This window comes from Micropterus salmoides, unplaced genomic scaffold, assembly GCF_014851395.1.
Source record: "Micropterus salmoides isolate LMB-PRFRI ecotype aquatic unplaced genomic scaffold, ASM1485139v1 Ms_hic_scaffold_4, whole genome shotgun sequence".
NCBI classification, from domain to species: Eukaryota; Metazoa; Chordata; class Actinopteri; order Centrarchiformes; family Centrarchidae; genus Micropterus; species Micropterus salmoides.
In genome coordinates this window covers 12,985,079-13,005,757 of record NW_024043372.1, presented here as the reverse complement: position 1 = coordinate 13,005,757, position 20,679 = coordinate 12,985,079, and the positions used below count along the sequence as shown (strand labels likewise).

At 40.0% G+C, this 20,679-nt stretch overlaps 1 protein-coding gene across 1 annotated transcript in view; it reads left to right on the top strand.

The window, feature by feature from the left end:
* The first annotated feature begins 212 nt into the window (after nt 1-212).
* Nucleotides 213-20,679, top strand: part of LOC119886910 (neuron navigator 1-like) — a 45,858-nt gene continuing 25,391 nt past the window's right edge. The window contains 3 exon segments of the mRNA XM_038697893.1: nt 213-1,124; nt 7,011-7,113; nt 9,105-9,464. Of these exon segments, the coding sequence (XP_038553821.1) occupies nt 395-1,124; nt 7,011-7,113; nt 9,105-9,464 (1,193 nt within the window). The 5' untranslated portion in view covers nt 213-394.

The window sequence follows — 20,679 nt, the reverse complement described above, 5'->3', positions numbered from 1 at the left end:
GAGGATGGGAAGGAAGTCGGAGGCGAGGGGGAGGCAGCAGAAAACAGGGGGAGGAGGGAGCGTGGTTGCGTCTGCCGTCGCTGTCATTCCGCTGCTGCGCGGTTCAGCGGCAGGAGGGTGTGCTGAAGGGAGGAGTGTGGAAAAAACGGAGGAAAGGAGGACGGGAGGGAAGGAGGAGAGAAAGGGAGTGCCTGGGCAGCACTGCAACAGCTGCAGCTGCAGCAGCCTGTCAGGACGAAATAGGGAGAGAAGGAGACAGAGGGGAGAAAGAACGCTGCAGGATTGCCTAAGAGGGAGCATTTTTATTTATGTTTTTGCACAAGGAAAAAGGTCTGATAAGGAAGCCTATTTTCTCCCTTGCTGATGCTTTTCTATATGGTCTCATGCAGGAGGCATGCTTGGAAATAGTGTGAAAAGCAGAGGAGATTTGAAGATGGAAAGGACGGATAGCACAAAGGCATACGGCCAAGCAGATGGCAAAGGAGTTGGAATGGCAGCTAAGAGGGCCAAGTCTGGAGTGCCCCAGAGCACACAGCGGGGTGAACTGAAGGTTTACCGGGCGGGTAGCTCTGATGGCAGGCTACCAGTGCCTTCCAATCTTCGCAAGCAGAGGTCTATGACAAACCTGGCTATACTCACTGATGCTGAAAAGAAGTTGCACCTTTATGAGCCCAAGTGGTGTGATGACATGACCAAACCTGGAGCAGGGCAAACCAAGATGGGCAAGCCAAAGACAGCAGGGGGTGGCAACAGTGCCGGAGGGGGTGCCCCTCTCTCTCGAAACTTATCCAAATCTGAACACTCACTGTTCCAGGGCAAACCCAAGCCCTTTAGCCCTCTGGCGGCTCCATCTGCTCTGAGCAAGCAGAGCCGCATTCCTCGTGGTCCTTACGCTGAGGTGAAGCCCCTGAGCAAGGCACCTGAGGATGGGAAGTCCGATGACGAGATCCTCTCCACCAAGGCGAAGGGCAATGCTAAGAAGCAGGGAGCCGGAGCTGGAGGGGAGTCCGGTTCCAAAGGCCAGGGGGAGGAAGGGGGAGACAAGCCCTTCCTGAAAGTGGACCCAGAACTGGTGGTGACAGTGCTGGGGGACCTGGAACAGCTGCTCTTCAGTCAGATGTTAGGTGAGTACAGCAGAGCAGTCTCGATACCTCTACTACCACAGGGCCCTTACAGTGTGTGGTCGCCATGTGCTACAAACCAAACGCCCCGCTTGTACAATTTCTCAGTGCTTCTCAAAGACGGCAGCACGCCCCTTTTGATACAGCCACCACACGGCACCTGCTTGCTGCTGCAGACCCACATTCCCCCTGAATGGATTTTATGCAGCTCAGCAACTGAGGGGGGAAAAAACGAAGGCATCCTTCTTGTGCTTGCAAAGCATGCTCCTCCTCTTATTTCAATGAGTGCTGCATCAGTTTGGTATTCTGCTTTATGTGAAAATGCCAAAGCTATTATGATGCTGTATTGTTCTTATTCCTCCAGCATGTCACTCAGGTGTCTGAGGCTTGGTGCCAGTGATTTTGTGAAATGTGCTTGCTTCCTATGATAGCATTGTCAGCTGATTGCATGTAAAAAGCCTGAGGGGTTGGGGATTATTACCAACAGACTGATCGCCTTTCTAAAGCCCTCGTTAGCTGCAACATGTGCCGATGCACTCGAGGGTCCATCCACTGCTCCACGTATGCTTCCAAAAAGGAGGGATGGGAAAGAAGGCATGCCATATTGAATTCATTTTAGGCACACAGACACATATTTAGCCTCCTCCCAGCTCCATTCATCTGTAGAGCATTGACAGATGGTTTACACCCTGTGTACTACAACCATGCAAATGGCAGAGAAAATGGCTTTCTCTCTGGAGGTGTAGGTCAGGTGTATCAATAGGAAGGTCTTGATGAATAATTAAAGGTATTGATCAAATGAAGGTTATTATGATTAGATGAATTTTGTTTTTGTTCATTTCCTTGTAAATCAAACATGCCTCCTTATTTAATTGTGGGTGTACCAAGTATGTAATTATGACCTGTATTTCAGTCACATGACATGAGACAGTGTCTTTATCTTTGAAGGCTTTTCAATTCAGCTTTACCCAAAATGAGATGCATTATAATTCAACTTGCAAAGATATAACATGACCCTCTTTAATGTAAAAAACTTACATTTTTAACCTCAGTGTTTTGATGTCTGACACTTTTGATAAAAAGTTTTCCAATTTAAAGAACTGGAATTCCTAAAATCCTGTCATTGACAAATCAGGTTCAAGTGTGTCATATACCAAAAAGCATTTAATTTATTATTCAATTATTTATTATTCCATTGCTCCAATATAATCATGACAGCATGTTCTCTGTTGCATCTTAATGAACACGTCTGTGGTGATTTAATCTGTTCTCCATGCCTCGTTAGCCTATATGGACATCTGTCACTCATGTTAGTCACACTTAAAGTCCACTAAGAACTGTAAACAATAACACAGATACCATGAATGGATGGCATGGCATGGCTAGCAGCATTGTGTGCGAAGCCCCAATCAATTGCTCTGTATTTGTATAGTGTCTTTCTAGTCTTTGTGACCACTCAAAGCGCTTTTACACTACATCGCATTCATACACTGAGCCTAAGTGCTCAAACGGAAACTAACATTCACAAACATTCATCGGGAGCAATTCAGGGTTCATTACCTGGCCAAGGACGCTTCAACATGCAGGCTGGAGGAGCCAGGGATTGAACCGCCAATATTCCGATTAACGGGTAAACCTGCTCTACGTCCTGAGCTGCCCATAACTTGTTCAAAATTTCAAATAGCTCTATGCATCTTTCACCACACCCACGTCTGATTGATTGTTTGTTTGATTTGGAAACATCATGGAGGTTGATGCTTCGAGCTGTTAAACATAGTCTCCACAATGTAACGCATCAACCTCCATGATGTTTCCAAATCAATTTAAAGTCATTATTTCTCAGAAAGGGAGTTTATTATCTTTATGAATTATTTAACATCATTTAAGATAATAATCCCATGTGGGCCTTTGACATGAGTCAAGTGCATTGTACCCATGAAAGAAACGGCTACCAAAATGGAAGCAGAACATGGGGATGAAAAGGCGAGAAACTATTGCACACTGATTGAGTTTAACTGCTGAGCAAGATGGAGAAAAATTTCTTAAAATACAGTAATATGAATGTTTTGCATTCATGGTAGCATTATCTAAACACTGTTTTCTGCACATTAGACTGGAACTTTTTCCCCCATGTCCCTACTGTACATGTACAGTGGGCATGTTTGTTAATGTAAAATAGTCTTTATTCATAGTCTACAGTATATTTAAGGCCAGCTTAATGCTGTGCTCTGCTTCTCATTATAAGCTGACTGAAAGGATGCTTTTATTTCTGACCATAGAGGGTCTCTTTGTTTACCAATATAACATCAAGAATGGTGAACTTAGTTAACAGGCTCATTTATTAAACTTACTATCTAAGTGTATGCACCATGGTCTGTCATACAATACTGGAACATTGCATACCACAGCCTCATCGCAAGACGAGGCTGAAGATGCGCAACAAAATATAAAAACTTCCATCCAGATTTAGATCAGATTGAATTTTCATGCTTTTTTTTTTTGTGGTTTATTAACCTTATGAAATACTTGCAACCTCTGTTTAACTCAGGTATTCTTCCTCTTCACACAGAGAAACTGGGTTTGCACTGTCTGCTGTTTGATGAATGAAAATAGACAAATCAGTTGCTTGAAATTATTTGCAAATGATGAATGTACTATGACAAATAGAGTTCAGGTCAGTAGGACAATAGATATATATTCATGAAGAAAGCAGAAGATCAGAGTAGCACGGACAGCAGTACTCTGGAAGAAACTCTGTTCTAGACAACAAGGGGTTGAGCAAACCTCATCTAACTGTAATTATATGTGATCTGTCATGCAAGATCCGAAATGTAGCAATAGCCTACAGCTATGTAGAATCATAGAGGAGCAGTGAAATAGGTACTGGATATGGGCGAAGCAACGGTCACGGATGGCATTATTTCAAGCTATGCAAGGGTCGCAAAATGTTGAGATTTTTAAACCAGAAAACATGCTCATGGTCAAGTGATATATCTGATGTACTGAATACCGCAGTCGAACTGGCAGGCAGACTTGGAGAAGAAAAAAAAAAACATGTAAAAAATGGTGAGTTGGGGGTACCATTAAATGGGAGTCCCCCGTCTTTATTTTGGGCAAGGTGACAGTTTTATTCACAAGGTCTTTGATGCTGCCAGTTTGAACAAAACTGTTGGTCAAAGCTACAACATGACTGAATGTTCATATTTTCAGCCTATATTGAACAATAAAGCAATGGAATTGTGGCCTAAGAATCACATTCAAGCTGTCATCTGTAAACTTAACTACTGCGTGTGATAGCCATTCACTATGAGCTCTCTATGTGGCGCTCAAAAAAAGTGATTGCCCACTTCTCCCTCTTTCTGACATCGCTGTGAGTGTGTTTCTTTTTCTTTTTTTCTTTTCCCATGGGTATTCACTGTATCACAAGCATGTTTTGAGAAACTCTGAAAAGCACTAGGTCCACTCGAGTCTCTTCTGGTGTTGTGCAACATCTCTTTTTTTTTTTTCTGTCAAGTGCCTCTGATTTCTTGTGAAGTCTGATCAAGTGAAACAGGTTTTGAAATGAACTGTAAAGGTAGTTCAAGACTGTTTGTCATCTCACCTATTGTCTTGTTTGTTTCTGAAAATTTTAATAGAAATTATACTAATGTCTCAATTAACTGGTGCAACACGTAAGACCTTTAATGCTGACTTAGCAGTGTTTGCCAGGTTAATAGCAAAGGGCCTTAACACAATTTTAGAATGAATTTTTCCGTACTTTAGTCTGCCTCTGCACTGTCAACTTCCTGTGTTGCATCATTCATAGGTCTTTCCCGATTCACATCTGCTTCAGTATTCTGACCGAGTTTTCCCTCTGTGTTGTAGACATCACTGCAATGCAGGGTGCCAGAGGACTGTCAGTCACTGCATGGGAACACAGTGCATATTGCATACAGTATATACTTAAAACAGATGTGATTGACATGTGTGCTCAGTGTCCAGGATTCCTGCTTGAGCATATTCTCAGGAATTCATCACAAAGTAAATTAGCAGTATTCCAGAATTAGGATGGGGTTAGTTAGGTTTGTGGACGTGATGTGACCAAAAGATTTATTCCTAGACTCACTCAATCTTTATTCTTTATTTCAAGAGACCACAATGGAAATAAGTATTAGACTTTGTACTGTGTAAGCCTTGACATTAGTGGATATTGTTCTACAATATGTCTCCCTTATCATAATGTCAACTGAATTAAATGAAATACCCCTTTGGGATCACAGTAAGCTTTTGCATACATATGAAGTAAAGTTAATGCCACAAAAATTACACTTCCTATTAACATAATAAGGAGTTAGTTTATGTTCACTGACAACATATTTAATTTGTTTTCTGCCAGAATATTCAATGTTGCAAAACAATTTCTGATTGTAGCAATATTCAACTTTGTTTAGGCACTCACAGCGCTTGTTAATGAAAGATAATAGTTTCAGCTCAGTACAGAAAGAAGTCTTGAATACTTTAAGCATGAGAAGTGAGCTAAATTCTTTTACTGACTGAGTGTAACATGTGAACCTCTGACTACTGGAACCTGGTGAAAATTAATGCTTTAAATGTTGCTGACAAATCTCCAAAATTGCCTCCAGTTTATTAAATGGTGCACTGTTATCACTGTCCATGACAATGTCATTCACATTTTATAGATGCAAAATGAACAAACATGCAACATGCTAGGGAGTGATGCAGCAACATGATGATGATTCAATAGGTTTATTGCTACAGAGTAAAATATTAAGTCTCTATGGTGAATAGTGAATGAGGGAGTGATTTTGGACACAGCCATTGACTTCAACTGATGATTCGACTTAACTCATTATAGAGAGAGAAGTTTCTATCAATATAAGATTAACTCAATATCTTATTCTTTCTAGCTCACATAGTCATAAATTACAGTGCTTGTCAATATTGTACAGACACAATACACAGGAAAAACCATATTGCTTTATACTGAACGTATCGTATTCCAGAAAACGATTTATTGGTTTTTCACTGAGCCCGTAGATGCATGATGTATTTGGGTTCCATGCTATTGAAACCTGCTAATGAAACCAGTTAATTTATCAATAGTTACATAATAACAATAATATCTATAATGAACAAGCTCTTCATTTTATTGCATATTTGGAACCCATATTGTGGGCTTTGAATGTGTGAACTGTATGTAAATGTTTGTGTTTGATATTAATGCTTACCTTCCCCAGCCGCTATACACCCTGCGGAATTAGTTCAACATCCCCTTATGAGAGCAGCACATTCTTATTTGACGTGTGTTACCCTTACATCCTTGCCTATCCTCCAGCTATTCCAGTTAATGCATTGAATGTTAATTTCTTTCTCCCCAGGGTTTTTTTTTTCCTCCACTGCAGTGGAAAGCCTCCAACTTCTTGTGTTTTTGAGACAAGGACGTTTCTCCCATTTGTTACAGCTAATACGACAACACTCCCAGTTCAGCTTACCACTTCAACTGAACTGAGATAATGCTTTATACAACAAAATAAAGAAGCTCTGGAAATAAATAAATCGGCACCTTGAAACAGATCCTGGTGTGGCATGAATGTCAGAATACAGTACATCCCCCTGGTGGGTAATCCAAGTTACAGGCACAACTTCAGTGTTTTATTTTCAGGATGTACCATGTCGATGAACATATGTTTTTCTATGTGCTTAAAAGGAAGACACCTGTCACATCAGTCCAGACACAAATAATGCATGTGGAGTCAAAAATGTGTGTGAGTGTGTGCATGTGTGATTTCTCTTAAAATCCAAGCTCTGACCAAAATAAAACAGCAGCTTAGTTTTTTTTTGACACACTAAATGTTTTATAACCTCTTGCTCTGCATGACTGACCCACAGACCCTGAATCCCAGAGGAAACGGACTGTGCAGAATGTCCTTGACCTCCGCCAGAATTTGGAGGATACAATGTCGAGTCTGCGGGGCTCCCAGCTTAGTCATAGGTAAGTGCACTATACCTGCATTTAAAAATTTTGTTTCATAATGGTGTCTGCAACGCCACTGGCTAATATCACATTCAGTCCAAAAACGGTGTATGTTTGCTCATAAAATCATAAAACCCTGAGCCGAATTCGGTCTTTGGTTTAAACTGAAAAGAAACAACCTCATGTGAACAACCAATGGATGACTTGTTGGATCGATACATAACACATGTGTAAACAGTTGTGCTGAGGCTGCTTGGAGAGTTGCCACCTGGTCCACATCTGGCTTCCATTCTTCTTAAATAGCCCAGCTCTGTTTCATGGTCATGACTTAATTATAGGAATCTATCTGTTTGGCTGTCATAGGCAAAAGGCCCCAGCATTAATTTGTTACAACAACCACAACACAAGACACTGGTGGAGGACAGGCCTTTATTTCATTTGGACATTAAAGTTGGGAAGTAATATCTTGTGTAAAATGAAGGCAAGCAGGAATACCACTCTGCTTATATCTCTTAAAACCTGTGGTAATGAGTATTTTTATTTTAACACAGAATCATTTTTCTGTGTAATTTGAAAGGGTCACTCCGTGCAGATATTATTGAAAATTATAACCCAATTTGTCAGCTCTATAAAGCTTTTAAGCCTTTTTTTCACTCATTATTATGATTTTATACCACCACAGTAACAGTGTGGGTGATCCTAAGCTGCTCTCATTAACCCATGAACCTGTCCAGTATCAAGTGGCTGATAGAGGTACTCATTAGCTGTTAAAGAAAGTTTAGAAAGCGAAAGACCCAAAATCATAACTAAGGCCAGTAAAATACTAAACTTAGGGTATAATGCAAGACTTTAAATACTAATGTTGCTCTCTGCTGGTTGCTAACACATTAGCCATAACAACTTTAGAAGCTAGTGTGAAATGGTGGTTATGTATCGCTGAGTCTGTTTCCTAGTGGTCAGAAATAAATTAAAGCAGCATTTAAGTCTTCTGTTTCCATGTAAATGCTGTGCCTACGAGAGCCAATTTTCAATTTCAATTAATCACAGATATTTTCTTATCAGCAAATATGTCCACCAATAATTTCAACACAGAATGCCAAAGATATGTTTGAGTTATAGGCTTACATTTTTTCTTCAACTTGGTCACTGTAACTAAAGATAATGAGATATCACTATGAGACTTTTTTTATCTCTTAAATATTGACATTGGTATCAGCCACAAAAATCCATCTGACTACACAGCCTCTATGAAACATATACATGTTTTGATTGTTTCATTGAGAATATGAAATGGGCTTCGGGCTATTTCAGACAAAAATGACTGACCAAACAGCTGTGTTTTAAACAAGCTATCATATCGATCAGTCAGTTTCAGGACTGGCACCAGTTAGCCTCCATTGATGAATTATCCATCAACAATGGATAAAAATACTTCCATGGTCAGAGCCATTGCAATATTTATTTGGGTGAGTTGGTACATGTAGTTATGTAAGCGGCAGACACAGAGGATGCTCAGAGCCATTTGGAGGACATTTCTAACCATGACCCACTTACAGGACTGAATAGGAAAACTTCGATATACTCTGTACAGAATAATTGAAAGAGGTGTACTGTCTTTACAACAACATTTTTTGGGTGTGATATGCAAAGCAAAGTCCTTGGTGTATGTTTATGTATTGCTCAGAGAGAGACAGAGAGAGAAACTCTTATCATATACACAGGGATATCAAGTTATCCCTCTCTTTGTCTTTTGGTTTGGTGAGGCCACATTTCCAGCTTTAGTCCCAGAAGATGATATGACACAACTGCTGTATCTGGGTCAGCAGCAACTCAATGCCACTGTAGGTTTCTTTGAAGGACTTCAGAAAAGGGTTTTTTACTCTGGTCTCATCCTTTGCACCGTTGTTGGTATACTGATTATGTGTGTCGTTCTGGACAAGACTGTCAGCTAAATGCCTCAAGTAGATAAATGTAACACACGCTGACCCTTCCCCCGTGTGTCTCTCTAGCTGTGTGGACAGCAGTAATGTGGGCTATGACAGTGATGAGACGAATGCTCGCAGCATATCCAGCATGTCCAACCGCTCATCACCTCTCTCCTGGCGCCATGGCCAGTCCAGCCCTCGTCTTCAAGCGGGCGACGCCCCATCCTCCACTGGTGGCGGATACCAGGGGACTAAGACAGGCTCACAGTATACTGCACATACAATGCCAGCTCGCTGCTCCAGCCGCCTCAGCAGCACGTCTCGCATTGAGCTCATCGAAGGGTTGGACGTCGATGACACCGACCTCAAGTCTGGTTACCTGAGTGACAGTGACCTTCTAGGAAAGAGCCTGCCGGATGATGACGACGACAACCTGGCGAATGGGTGAGAGCAAGCGTGGGTTTTAACTTCTTGGTACCATGACAACACAAACCAATCAGTGATTGCAGACAGTTGCATGCTGATTTATTCTTTAGGCCTCCACCTTGTGACTTTGAAAAAGTCAGATAGTTGTTGCAGTAAAATTGCATTTCACTCACAGTAAGCATTAAGCTGACTGGTGTCCTACTTGCTGGTCTTTGCTTAATTTCAGTATTTAATTAGGATGCGTAGAATATGCACATTTTAATATTCAACAGTGGTACAGAAAATTTCATGAAGGAAAATCTTTCAAGCTGGCGCATGGCTTTCTGCTTTGTGTTGGAATCTGATGTTTTTGCACTTCTTGTCTTAGCTTTCATCAGCAGTCTCTGCTGTTTCAGTGTTTTCTTCCTCTTTTTTTCACACTGACACTGTCAAAGGCTGTTTTTGCTTTCAGATGTTTTTCACTGAGGAGAGAATTTGAAAACTCTTCAGGTGTCCTCTTGGTTATGCAATGATTGCCCCTCCCCTCTGACTGATGTAAACTGTTCAGCTTCTGAATGTTGTGAAGATTGAACTGGTATAGAAGCTTCAAATAGTTAAGATCACATGTGACAATACTTTTAACAGGAAGACTTCTTCTTCTCCTGCTTCTCTTTCTTCTGTTTCCCCATCTTCCTCACCTTCACCCTTGCTTCCACTCACATCTTTTGTGTGGTTTTATCTAATTCCATCTACCAAGTTGACAGCTGACAGTGAGAGTCAGAGAGAGGGAGAGAAAGAATCCAGGACAGTTCTCTAATGTGGTTTAGCAGCTTTATCGCTGTTGCACATGCACTGGGATTTAAACTCTGGAGAGCTCGCTAGGCCCTGCTTGCCAGGTCACGTTCTTACTACAGAGTGCAATAAGGAGAAGAAAAGAGATGAGACACATTTTAAAGGAGTGAAATTAGAGCAAAGAAGAAAAAGTGTGAAACGGAAATGGGTCGATGGTTCTGCAAAAATTTGGAGCTGCAGTGAATCAGAACAGCACGATAAGAGTGATGCTAAGAATTAAATGAAAAAGAAGCATTGTGTTAAAATATACAACTACCACCATGTGTAAGGGTTTGGCATTTTGTTAGGAGGGAGGTGAAAAAGATCAGACAGCAGAACTTTGATAAGGTTAGGATTAAACGGGGGATTATGTCAAATTCCTCACAGTAATATCCATGCACTCGAAATCCATTTAAATCTGTCCTGTATTTTGTCCCGTCCATCGCTGCATCAGCTCTACTGTGGTCAAATTTATGTGAGAGGTGAGCGTGGGGACTCGCCTCTGCTTTGCAACACCACAGGCACCAAAGATGATAATCATTTTATGTAACCATTTTTAAAAATGCCTCATCATGCTCAGTGTTAAGCCACCAATGTCCACGGTCCTTAAAAACATTTTCAAGGTGACTGTATGACGCCCTGATGGCTACAACCCATCCCCACAGTAGATTATTACTTTTTACACTACAATTATTGTGTGTGTGTGTGTTAGAATACATACATGCTATGTCTCTTCGAATGTATTACCAGAGTATTAATAGGCTATTGTTATATTATATGGAAATGCTGGGTGTTATAGTAGGCGTAGGTTGCATGCTGATACTTGGAAAATAGATCACTGGAAACCCCTCTGATTTGTGTGCTTTGCTGGTCTGTGTTTGCATTGGATCAGTGGAAAGTATCCTTGATTCTCCTGCAGGAATACTGAAAAGCTGATTGTGCTGTTCTGTTTATCAAGACTTAACCCTGCTTCATAAATATCCTGACAACCTTTGGTGTAGATAACTAGCTAATCCAGTTTTGAAACAGGCGCAGCATCACATGCTCTAATTTTCTTCTTACAATATCCTCTTGCAAATTCTGTGACACATTTGCATTTCTACTGTAGCCTACATCCCTTGTCACACACTCACAGTTCATGGAGAGCCATTAGCTACCAGCTCTTGAAAATAGATCAGGCTCCTCCTGCGTAACCATGGAAACCAGCTGGTAATCGACTGTATGGAGAGGTGCAATTTCTTTCACTAAAGGTTACATTATAAGACACAATGCATGTTGTTTGTCAACAGATTCGAACTAATGGTGAATGGATATTGATTAACCCACGTAAGACAGTACTGGCTGTGTTCAAACTGACAGTAATCACTGCTACTGTGTGTCTGCCTCATCAATAATCTGAGACCACATAATCCTGATGTCCTCATGAGCTCCATCTTTCCATCAGAAAGGGATAGTGACTTCTGTACAACAACACACAGCTTTAACAGCTGTTAAGGTAAAACGTAAGGAAGAAGCCTGTTGTATTAATCATTTATTTAGCATTCCTGTACTTCTTTTTTTTATCCAGTTACTTGATGAACATAAATACAATATTTGGTTTGCTTGTCACCAACTCTTGTTTGGATCTTTAATCTTGCTAGATATTCCACTTTCCGCTAGTCACCTTTGTCTATCTGCACTTTGAATCAAGATAGGCAGTAGTTTATAAGAGCTTGTTTGCTGAAAACGGCTGGGTGCTACTAGAATTTGCATTGATTAGAGAGGCTCCTGCAGACCATAAACAATAAGCTAAAGGAGGCTAAAAAACTCTGCAGTTTAAGAGTTCTTAAGGTGTTTCAATACAAGCTAATACTATCACATTGCACGCCATCATTTCATTTAGTGTTAATGCAAAAAATATTAAGTAGTGGTAGGGCTGTAGCTAATGATGATTTTAGTACTTGAAGCTTCTACAGATTATTTAATCGAAGCATCATTTAAGAAGTACTTTTGCTTGACGGTGGCACCCCCCCACCCCCAAGAATTTGCATCGATGCTTTTTAGGAATTGAACTAATCGATTTAATCAATGAATTGTTTCAGCCCTAATTAATGGCGCTTTTAGAAATCCTACTTCAGCTGTTTGGATGATAATTATGGTAGATTTTGATGGTTTTCTTTGTGGTTGTATATTATATTGAGGTTTGAATTATTGGTCTACTTCATTCATAACAAAATACAATCCAGTACAACAACACTACAAAGTACAGTTTCAAATATTAAATCACTGCCTCTCTACACAAAGGAATTATTTGTTATTAAAGGTCTGTTGTTTTAGATTGCATTATGTACAGTGGTTTCTATTTTTCTAATCATTCAGTACACATCTTCACACTGTTCTTAACTCAGGTAATGAAATACAGAGAACGGTTTACTTTTAGTTTCTGAAACTGGCATAATTATCTTGTACAGTGTACTATTTGAAGTATACATACATACATCTCGTCCTCAGTAGACACTGTGTCTTGTTGTGTGACTGTGTTTCAGGAGTGTTGAGATGGTTTCTTATTTAGTCCTGACCACGTCAAGAATCATAACCGTTTCCTGTGGTTACATTCTTCACACCATACTGGCAAAGTTTAATCATCACTCATATGATATCATCCTATTGCAAGCCATATTTAAATAGCTGGTTTACGAGTAGAGCAGTAATCACATTATATTGCTGGTGTATGGTTGATTTTTCCATATCTGGTATATAAATTATGACTACTATTCAGCACTCTGTGTCATTTTAGTGGTGTTCAGTCAATTATAGTTGATGTTTTGTAGGCACTCAGCTGTAGTGTATGTAAGCACAGGTTAGCTCTTCATGTCTAATACAGATGTTCACCAGGAACATTACTTGTTTTTTCCATAATGTTATTTAGTTGATGGGTTTAGCCTAATGTTTGTAACAGAACATGTGAATTTCACAGGCCTGAACCTGATTATTGTATCTGACAGATTTACGTTTTATCTTGGCAGATTAACAGTTTCAAAACCTTCAATTGGAAGATCTCACTGAAAAAAGGCAAATATCTTTCAGCATTTGGTTTGACTCCAAACTCTATGGCTGACTGCAGTGAAAGGCTCTTAGCTGCAATAAAGAGCTATTAATGACTGTAGTGCCTCATAGGATGTCCCGCCTCACTTTTCAGCTTTTGTTCCACAACATGTTTTTGTTTCTTTCACCCTGTCATAAAACCTGAAATATTAAGACTTATACTTACATGTAATAATTGAAAAAGATTATCCATCAAATGTCAGCTCTTCATAGAAACTAAATAGTTGGCAATTAGGTAGGGTCAATATTAATTCACTTCTAAATCACTAGACTTCTAAAACTGTTTGGTTGCTTCATTCCTCTTGCCATAGCTTCAGTGCTAGTCGAAGTGTGTGCAGTAGCCAAGCTTAGAACTACTGCTGCTAAGCAGTTAGTCGTGGCACAACAAGCTGTAAACAAATAGACGTACTGTAAGTTGACATGGCAAACAGTTGCAGGTTTACACATCCAGCAGACACAACACCATCAGCTAACGACATTAGCATTCATTTAGAGTCATGTTTCTTGCCTTGTGATGGTTTGGTTTCTACTCACTCCTGAGGTAAATATTCAGCTCCATTATCTGCTCAATGCTCCTGTTCACCAGCTAGTCGTAAATATGTACTGTATGTGCGCTGTTTGGTGGTGGGCAGTGAGTTCTATTTCACTGGAAACAGCTGCTGAACCAAAACAGTAAAGTTGTGGGCTATAAAACCAAAACAGTTACCTGAAAGACCATAAGATGCTCTATAGAGCTGAGGGGAAGAGGTGCAAAAGAACTGTAGATAACAGGAATTTGAAAAATGAATAAACAGGGAAGTATACATGAAGTATATTATACCCTCGACCCTCTTATATGATATATAATTATTTTGTTTTAATGTAGAATTGTTGTATAGATATGATATAGACTGTATCTTTGAAAACACATCTCTTTTCCAATAAAGTACAGATTAATTCCATTTTTGTTGTATTTTATAAGATTAGATGACTTTTTCATCTGGTACATTTTATATTTTCATTTCATTATTATATTAGTATTTAGATTTCATGACGGCACCATATGCTGTTCAAAGCCTCACCCACAAAAACAAAGCAAGTCACGGTTTCATCGTAACTGATTCATATTGATTACATATTCTTGAAAAAGACTACTTGTCCTGTACTCTACAAGGTAACAGAGGGTATGGGGCAGGTATGTGGACGGTATGTGGACATCTGGGGATCTGGAGTGTACCATTTTGTGTTTCTATGTAGCAGCATACAGGCAACAATGCAGAGCAGAGAAATCATGCGGCAGCATGGTTCGGGATGTGCTGCCATGGCAACAGTCTTCCACTGACCCACTGACGGGCTGCCTTGTGTGTCGGCGTGATAGCTGCTAAACGGATGTATGTGCGGGGAATGAATGTGTGTATCATCCGCTGGATTGTGTCTGAGATTGAGAGAATGAAGGGGAGAGAGAGAAAGAGAGAGAAACAGAACAGAAATGAGAGACAGAGTGACAAAGATACGCCATGCTAACCTCTAAATTAGATTGTTTTTTAATTGCCATTGTGGGGGAGAGCTGTCTGCCTATAAAACTATTGTTTGTATTTCCATTTGTGCCCTTGTATTTCCAGGGATAGTAGCACTGGTCATGGAAAATTATTAAATGCAAGTAATTCTTTTCAGAAATCTTGTCTGGAAGATTGACCCAAAAAGAATAAACATAATTATTTAGATGAGATATATGGATAAGATACAATTGCATGTTACAGGCAAAAATGTGTATAAATATAGACATATATTTATAGCCCTCACAAGCACTGTATGCATTTCATTGCTATTTTTACCTACATTACTGTATATTGTAGATAAGCCCTTGGCTTAATTTGCTGCTCATTCAATGTCATTTCCATGGTAACCATAATAAAGCTTTACCCATGCCAGTGAGTGGATCTGTTCAAAACTTGGCATACAGTATTAAAGTTAATGTTTATGCTTTTCTAAATATTGGAATACTTTACCTCCTCACTCATGGAAACTACGTATCGACAAACATTCTGTAATGCACAAAGGGCTTGCTGCAGTCATCTGATCCTGGATCTGTGCCCCTGGCAGTCTGTATTCAATTTCCCGTTTCTGGCCGGGGTGGACCTCTCTATATTCACTGAGTGCTTCCCTTAACTACTGAAGCCTTTCACGTTTTCTGACCCACTAATACCCATCTGCAAAAAAAATGGGCTTGGCGTCTCTGCTCTGGTTCTCCGCAGGCGCTGCAGGGATTACAGTTTAGTGAGGCCACCACTTGGGGTCAGTCCTTCATGGGCTACGGCTCAGTAAGAAGGGATGTTGTTTTCTTGCCTGAACCCTAGACCTGAACCCTAAAATCAGGTCTTAACCGCCAAAAAGCAGTTTCAACCCATCCTCACAGTAAAACAAGGCCCCACTGGTTAGTGTGCGCTCTGCATTCAGGTTCAAGTCCCCACCAGAATATAAAAACATGATTCTCTCTCTCTCTCTCTCTCTCTCTCTCTCTCTCTCTCTCTCTCTCTCTCTCTCTCTCTCTCTCTTTTTAAATTAGCTTTATTGGCATAAACGTGTGCCAAAGCATCATACAAACTACATAACAATCAACCCCATACATTTAATTAAACAAGTAATTAAAACTTTCTCTCTCTCTCTCTGACATACACATATACAGAATATACAAAGTCATTCACTTATCACTTGCAGATTTATTTTCAAGCTTAGCTTTATAATTTGCATTTGTTTCATAATGGTTGAAGGAAGAGCAACAATAAAAAGCTCCCACTCTGTTAGGCCATGCTACTTGTTACTATTACCGAGACATAGTGTACTCTACTGTACACACAGGATCCCACAGTCAGCAGCTCAAACACATCTGGGGTCAATATGGTGCTCTCATTCACCCAACAAGGGTCAGTAAAATACAGGATCTTGAAAGCCTTCCCAACACCAAACCTGCCTCCACCAGCATCAATTCGGCCATGTGTATAATGGACCATTACAGCAGCACCCCAGGGAATATGATTCATCCCTATATCATGTCTGCGTGTGGTCGCCTGGGTGTGCAGTTTGGATTCCACCAGTGCGTAATACACAGCCCAAGGTGGAAAATGTGATACTGTTTTGGAAAAGTATTTTTATTTTTTTTTAAATGTGAATCACGTGGTACCTGTTAATCCATCATTCTCTGTTTGAAGTTGGTACAAAAATATCAGATTATCTGCTTTAAGCATGGCTAATAAAGTGTGGTTGGTTCAGATTAGTATACTGCTTCACATTGGATTTGGCTCTGCTTCAATTCTGTGTTGATACTGAATCTGCATTACTCAGACAGCAAGCAGAGTTGGCTCAAGTTCAGCATTTAAGCATCATATCAATCAAAGTGATATGAATTTGTCTTTGTGTAGCTGAGATAAAAACAGAGCACAAGGACAACATCATGAAACAGTACCATCATCATACCCAAACAGCAGAGTATTCCAGACTATCAGGCTGTAAATGTGGTACCTCATGAGACTGAAAGTGTGCATCAGCTGTATTGTGGCTACATCTGTGGGAGGAAGTTTCCTGTCTGAAGTTGATGGAGACTGTACATTCATTTTCCAGTCCGATAATCAGACGACAAGTCCATTTTCTGGGGCTCTGCGGAGATGGGGCGGCCAGCTACAGTCCCAGATGCAGTCACTGATGCATCTCAGACCCATTTATTACACTGATATACTACTGCTCTATGATGAAGGCAACCCAATCCTGTTTGCCTAGCTATGGTCAAGCTCTATACAGATCAAAATTAGGCACCGGGAACATCAGAGATGTGTTGATGCAAAGCTCCACTAGCTTTTTAAATCTGTAGTCTTTTTTTAATGAATGGATCTGAAACAGACATAAATCACTGGATAGTGTTTTCCTGTGAAGCTGTCATTCTGTGTTCCCCACATTGTACGATGGCTTTGAATGCACAGTTTGGAGAAATGTCTGCTCTTTGGTTCAAAATCCAGTGACGCCCTTTTTTATTTTAAATGCCAAGGGATGCCTCCTGTGATAAACAGTCCCAGTGCATGTACACTAAACTGCTGGCAGCTTTAACTCATTGTGCCTCCTGCTGGAAATTGAATGTCATGACACCATATGGAAACAGTTCAAATTCATCCAGGTTTACTGTATTATTTTGTAATCTCCTGTGATATTTAGTTTTTTAATATAGTTTCCTTCTCAGAATGTAGGTTTTCTAAATGATTATGGAATAGTTCCATCCTAAAAATAACTGTAAGACTGTAAGAACAATTATATGTCCAAAAGTATGCAGTTTTCTTCCTTAGGCCCCTCAGTTGCAAAGGGAAATATTTTAAATATTTTGTGATGATACATTTTAGACCATATTATGTGTGGTGACATGCCCTTTCCTTTATCAACATGACGGTGCCTGCGCACAAACTTCAGTTGAAATGGAACAACGAGGTTTGAAAGAAAGGGGCCAGACCTTATCACCCAACATCAGTGCCCAACCTCACAAATGCTCTTGTGGATGAACGGGAGCAAATCCCTGCAGCCGGGCTCCAAAAACTTGTGGAAAGCCTTACCAGAACAGTGGAGACTGTTATGTAGCGCCATATGAACATCCATGGTTTTGAATTCAAGATACAAGAATCAAACCGGTTTCATTGTTCATATGTCCACATGATTTTGCCATGGATCATATATTTGAGTTGCTCGTTGTAGAAACATGAGAACACTTGTTCAACTGGAATCTAATTTCCTACCAAGTAGCTTCCAATTTAAATAAAATGTATCAAGAGAGGCCTTTAGAGAACTTGATATTTCATGTCTCTGTCCTTTATTCCCTCCAATATCTTTTTAAATTTCTAGGCTCACATATTGCAGCGCAGTTAACTATGCCAGAGGCAGACTGCACTGATAGATCAAAAGTCACAACAGTAACTAAAGATCCTCATGGTGCTATGACCTCTCACAGATGGGTTGAATCGCTGTTTGAACAGTTTGTAAATAACCCAAACCAGCGATGGCAATAACCTTCCACCTAAGCAAACATGCAAAGGATGTTTCTGACACAGGACATTTGGTTATCAGTGTTGGACAGCTGTTAGTATACAGTACAAACATGACTTCAAGGCTTTTTAGACGACCGCAGGTTTTAGCGTTTGTGTGGCCAGGCTGAGATAAACAGGGGATGTGAGAAACGCAGTTATTTTGTACTATAAACACTTTATATTACTCATCATAGGCTAAGAAATAGGCATCCAAGTTTTTTTGCTATTAGAAAATAAAGTATTCAAAGGAAAATGTTTTATTTTTATTTTTGTGAGCAAAACTAAAACAGCAACAGGCAGAGAAGCGTGGCCCTTTCTCAGATGATGATCAGAGCGACAATGTCAAAAGATGGAGGCAGACACAACAATCTTTTTTTTTATCAAACTAGCTCTCATTGTGCCATTAAAGCTGTTGTGAGGAACGCCTGTATGTCTGGTACACACACTGACAGCAAACAGTTGTTTAATTTCAACAAAAAACCACAGTCATCTTAAATTCCATTTAATCCGACTCCATATTTATATTACAAAATGCGGCCTGATGTGGAAAAACAGAAAGCCTCAAACTGAAAAACATCATAGGGGTCAAGAAGTTCTCGTGTTTGAAATATTAACTTTTAACATTTGTTATGGCTTTTGCTGTTTCCTGCGCCTTTGCTTTATCTGCATTGTAATGGATTAGCTGCAAGATAAATGAGCACAGACTCACTCATGGTCATGTACAATTTATTCATTTATTTTTTCGCTGTATAAGTCCAGCCAGACTCATAGTAGACTGAACCGATTTGGCCTAAGATCTGGACAGGGTGTGGAACCTCCTTAGCCCACAGAGCCTCTACCTCCTGGCATGGTTCGTTTACAGAGCTGAGATCTGGTGAGATCATCCCCGTGAGACTGTTCCACTGCTAATGAGAGGGGGAGGGAGGTTTTCCAAGGCTACTCATGCCTCACTGGAGGTCCTCGTGTCATCTGTGGGTTTGTGGTTGCACTGGCAGTGATTCAGGCCTTACCTTGGACTGAGTTTTTCCAGCTGGGCCCCAGAAGGTAAGGAATGAGGATTGAGCATGTTTTATTTTGGACATAATGTAAAAGAAAGTCTGACTCTTAATGTGTGGGGTTTTAAATAAATAAGTAAATACATTCTTTGTCTTGTTATAGGTCAGTTCAAAACCATGGCAATGATTTAAACTCACTCTTGAGACTGACTTGAGAAATCACTAAGAGTAATTTAAATCAATTAGCTTTGTTTCACAGCAATATTGGCGACTCTGAAGTGTTTCATAGAAACAGTAAGCACCATTTAGCTCCCGTAGCAAAACAGCCATAATATACTTTAATATCTACCCAGTTCTTGTGGCTAAGCTGGAAAAGTTTCCTACAGCAGACCGTGAGCAACATGGTCATCCCATTGGAATACTGCCTTTCAAATTTGCAAGCAGCTATCATTTATTGTTTTCACATATGGTAGGTTGAGAAGTATCTATATCTTGTGTGACAGGTGTTAGAGGAGTCTATTTCACTTACAGCACCCTCACACTGAACCCCTACTTGTAGTAGGCTCAGTGACAGATACTCTCTCCAAGGATGTGGCTGATTGACTACATTTTATTCCATACTACATATATAAGTAGCCTACTGTATTTATTAAGTTCAAATTTGAGGTACTTTTACTTTACTTGAGTCATTTCTTTTCATGGCACTTTCTATTTCTACTCCACTGTACTTCATAGGGAAATATTGTACTGTTTACTTGACTACAGTTATTTGATAATTACTAGTTTCTTTACAAATTCGTTTAAGACATTTTTCATTTGCTGTTTTTTTCTTTTAAGTATTTTAATAAAAATGTTGTGGTTTGGACAAACCCAGCATTGTAAAGTCGTCACTTTGGGCTCTGGGTAATTGTGAAGACCTTTCTCGCTATTTTCTTAATTTTTACAAACCAAATGATCAGTCCGTTATAGGAAATAATGAGCAGCATTAATCCATAATAAAAAATAATTATTAGTTAGCAGTGTGTTGTATTACCACCGCTTAATTTATTTAAGTAATCAGGTAACATGTTAGGCTACAGTTACACCTTAGTAGTAGAGTAACCCCTCAGCTCGAGCTCGACAGGGACGTCGGGGTCTCACCGGTCTCGTCATCCCTGCAACTTTTTCCTTTTTTTTTTGGGAGGGGGGTGTTGCCCGTCCAGTGGCAGACTGCTCCTTTCTGCTCGCCGAAAGGGAGAGAAAAGGGGGTCTTTTTCTTTTGCTTGCGGAGGATATGAATTTGAATCGCACAAGGATAATTCAGGG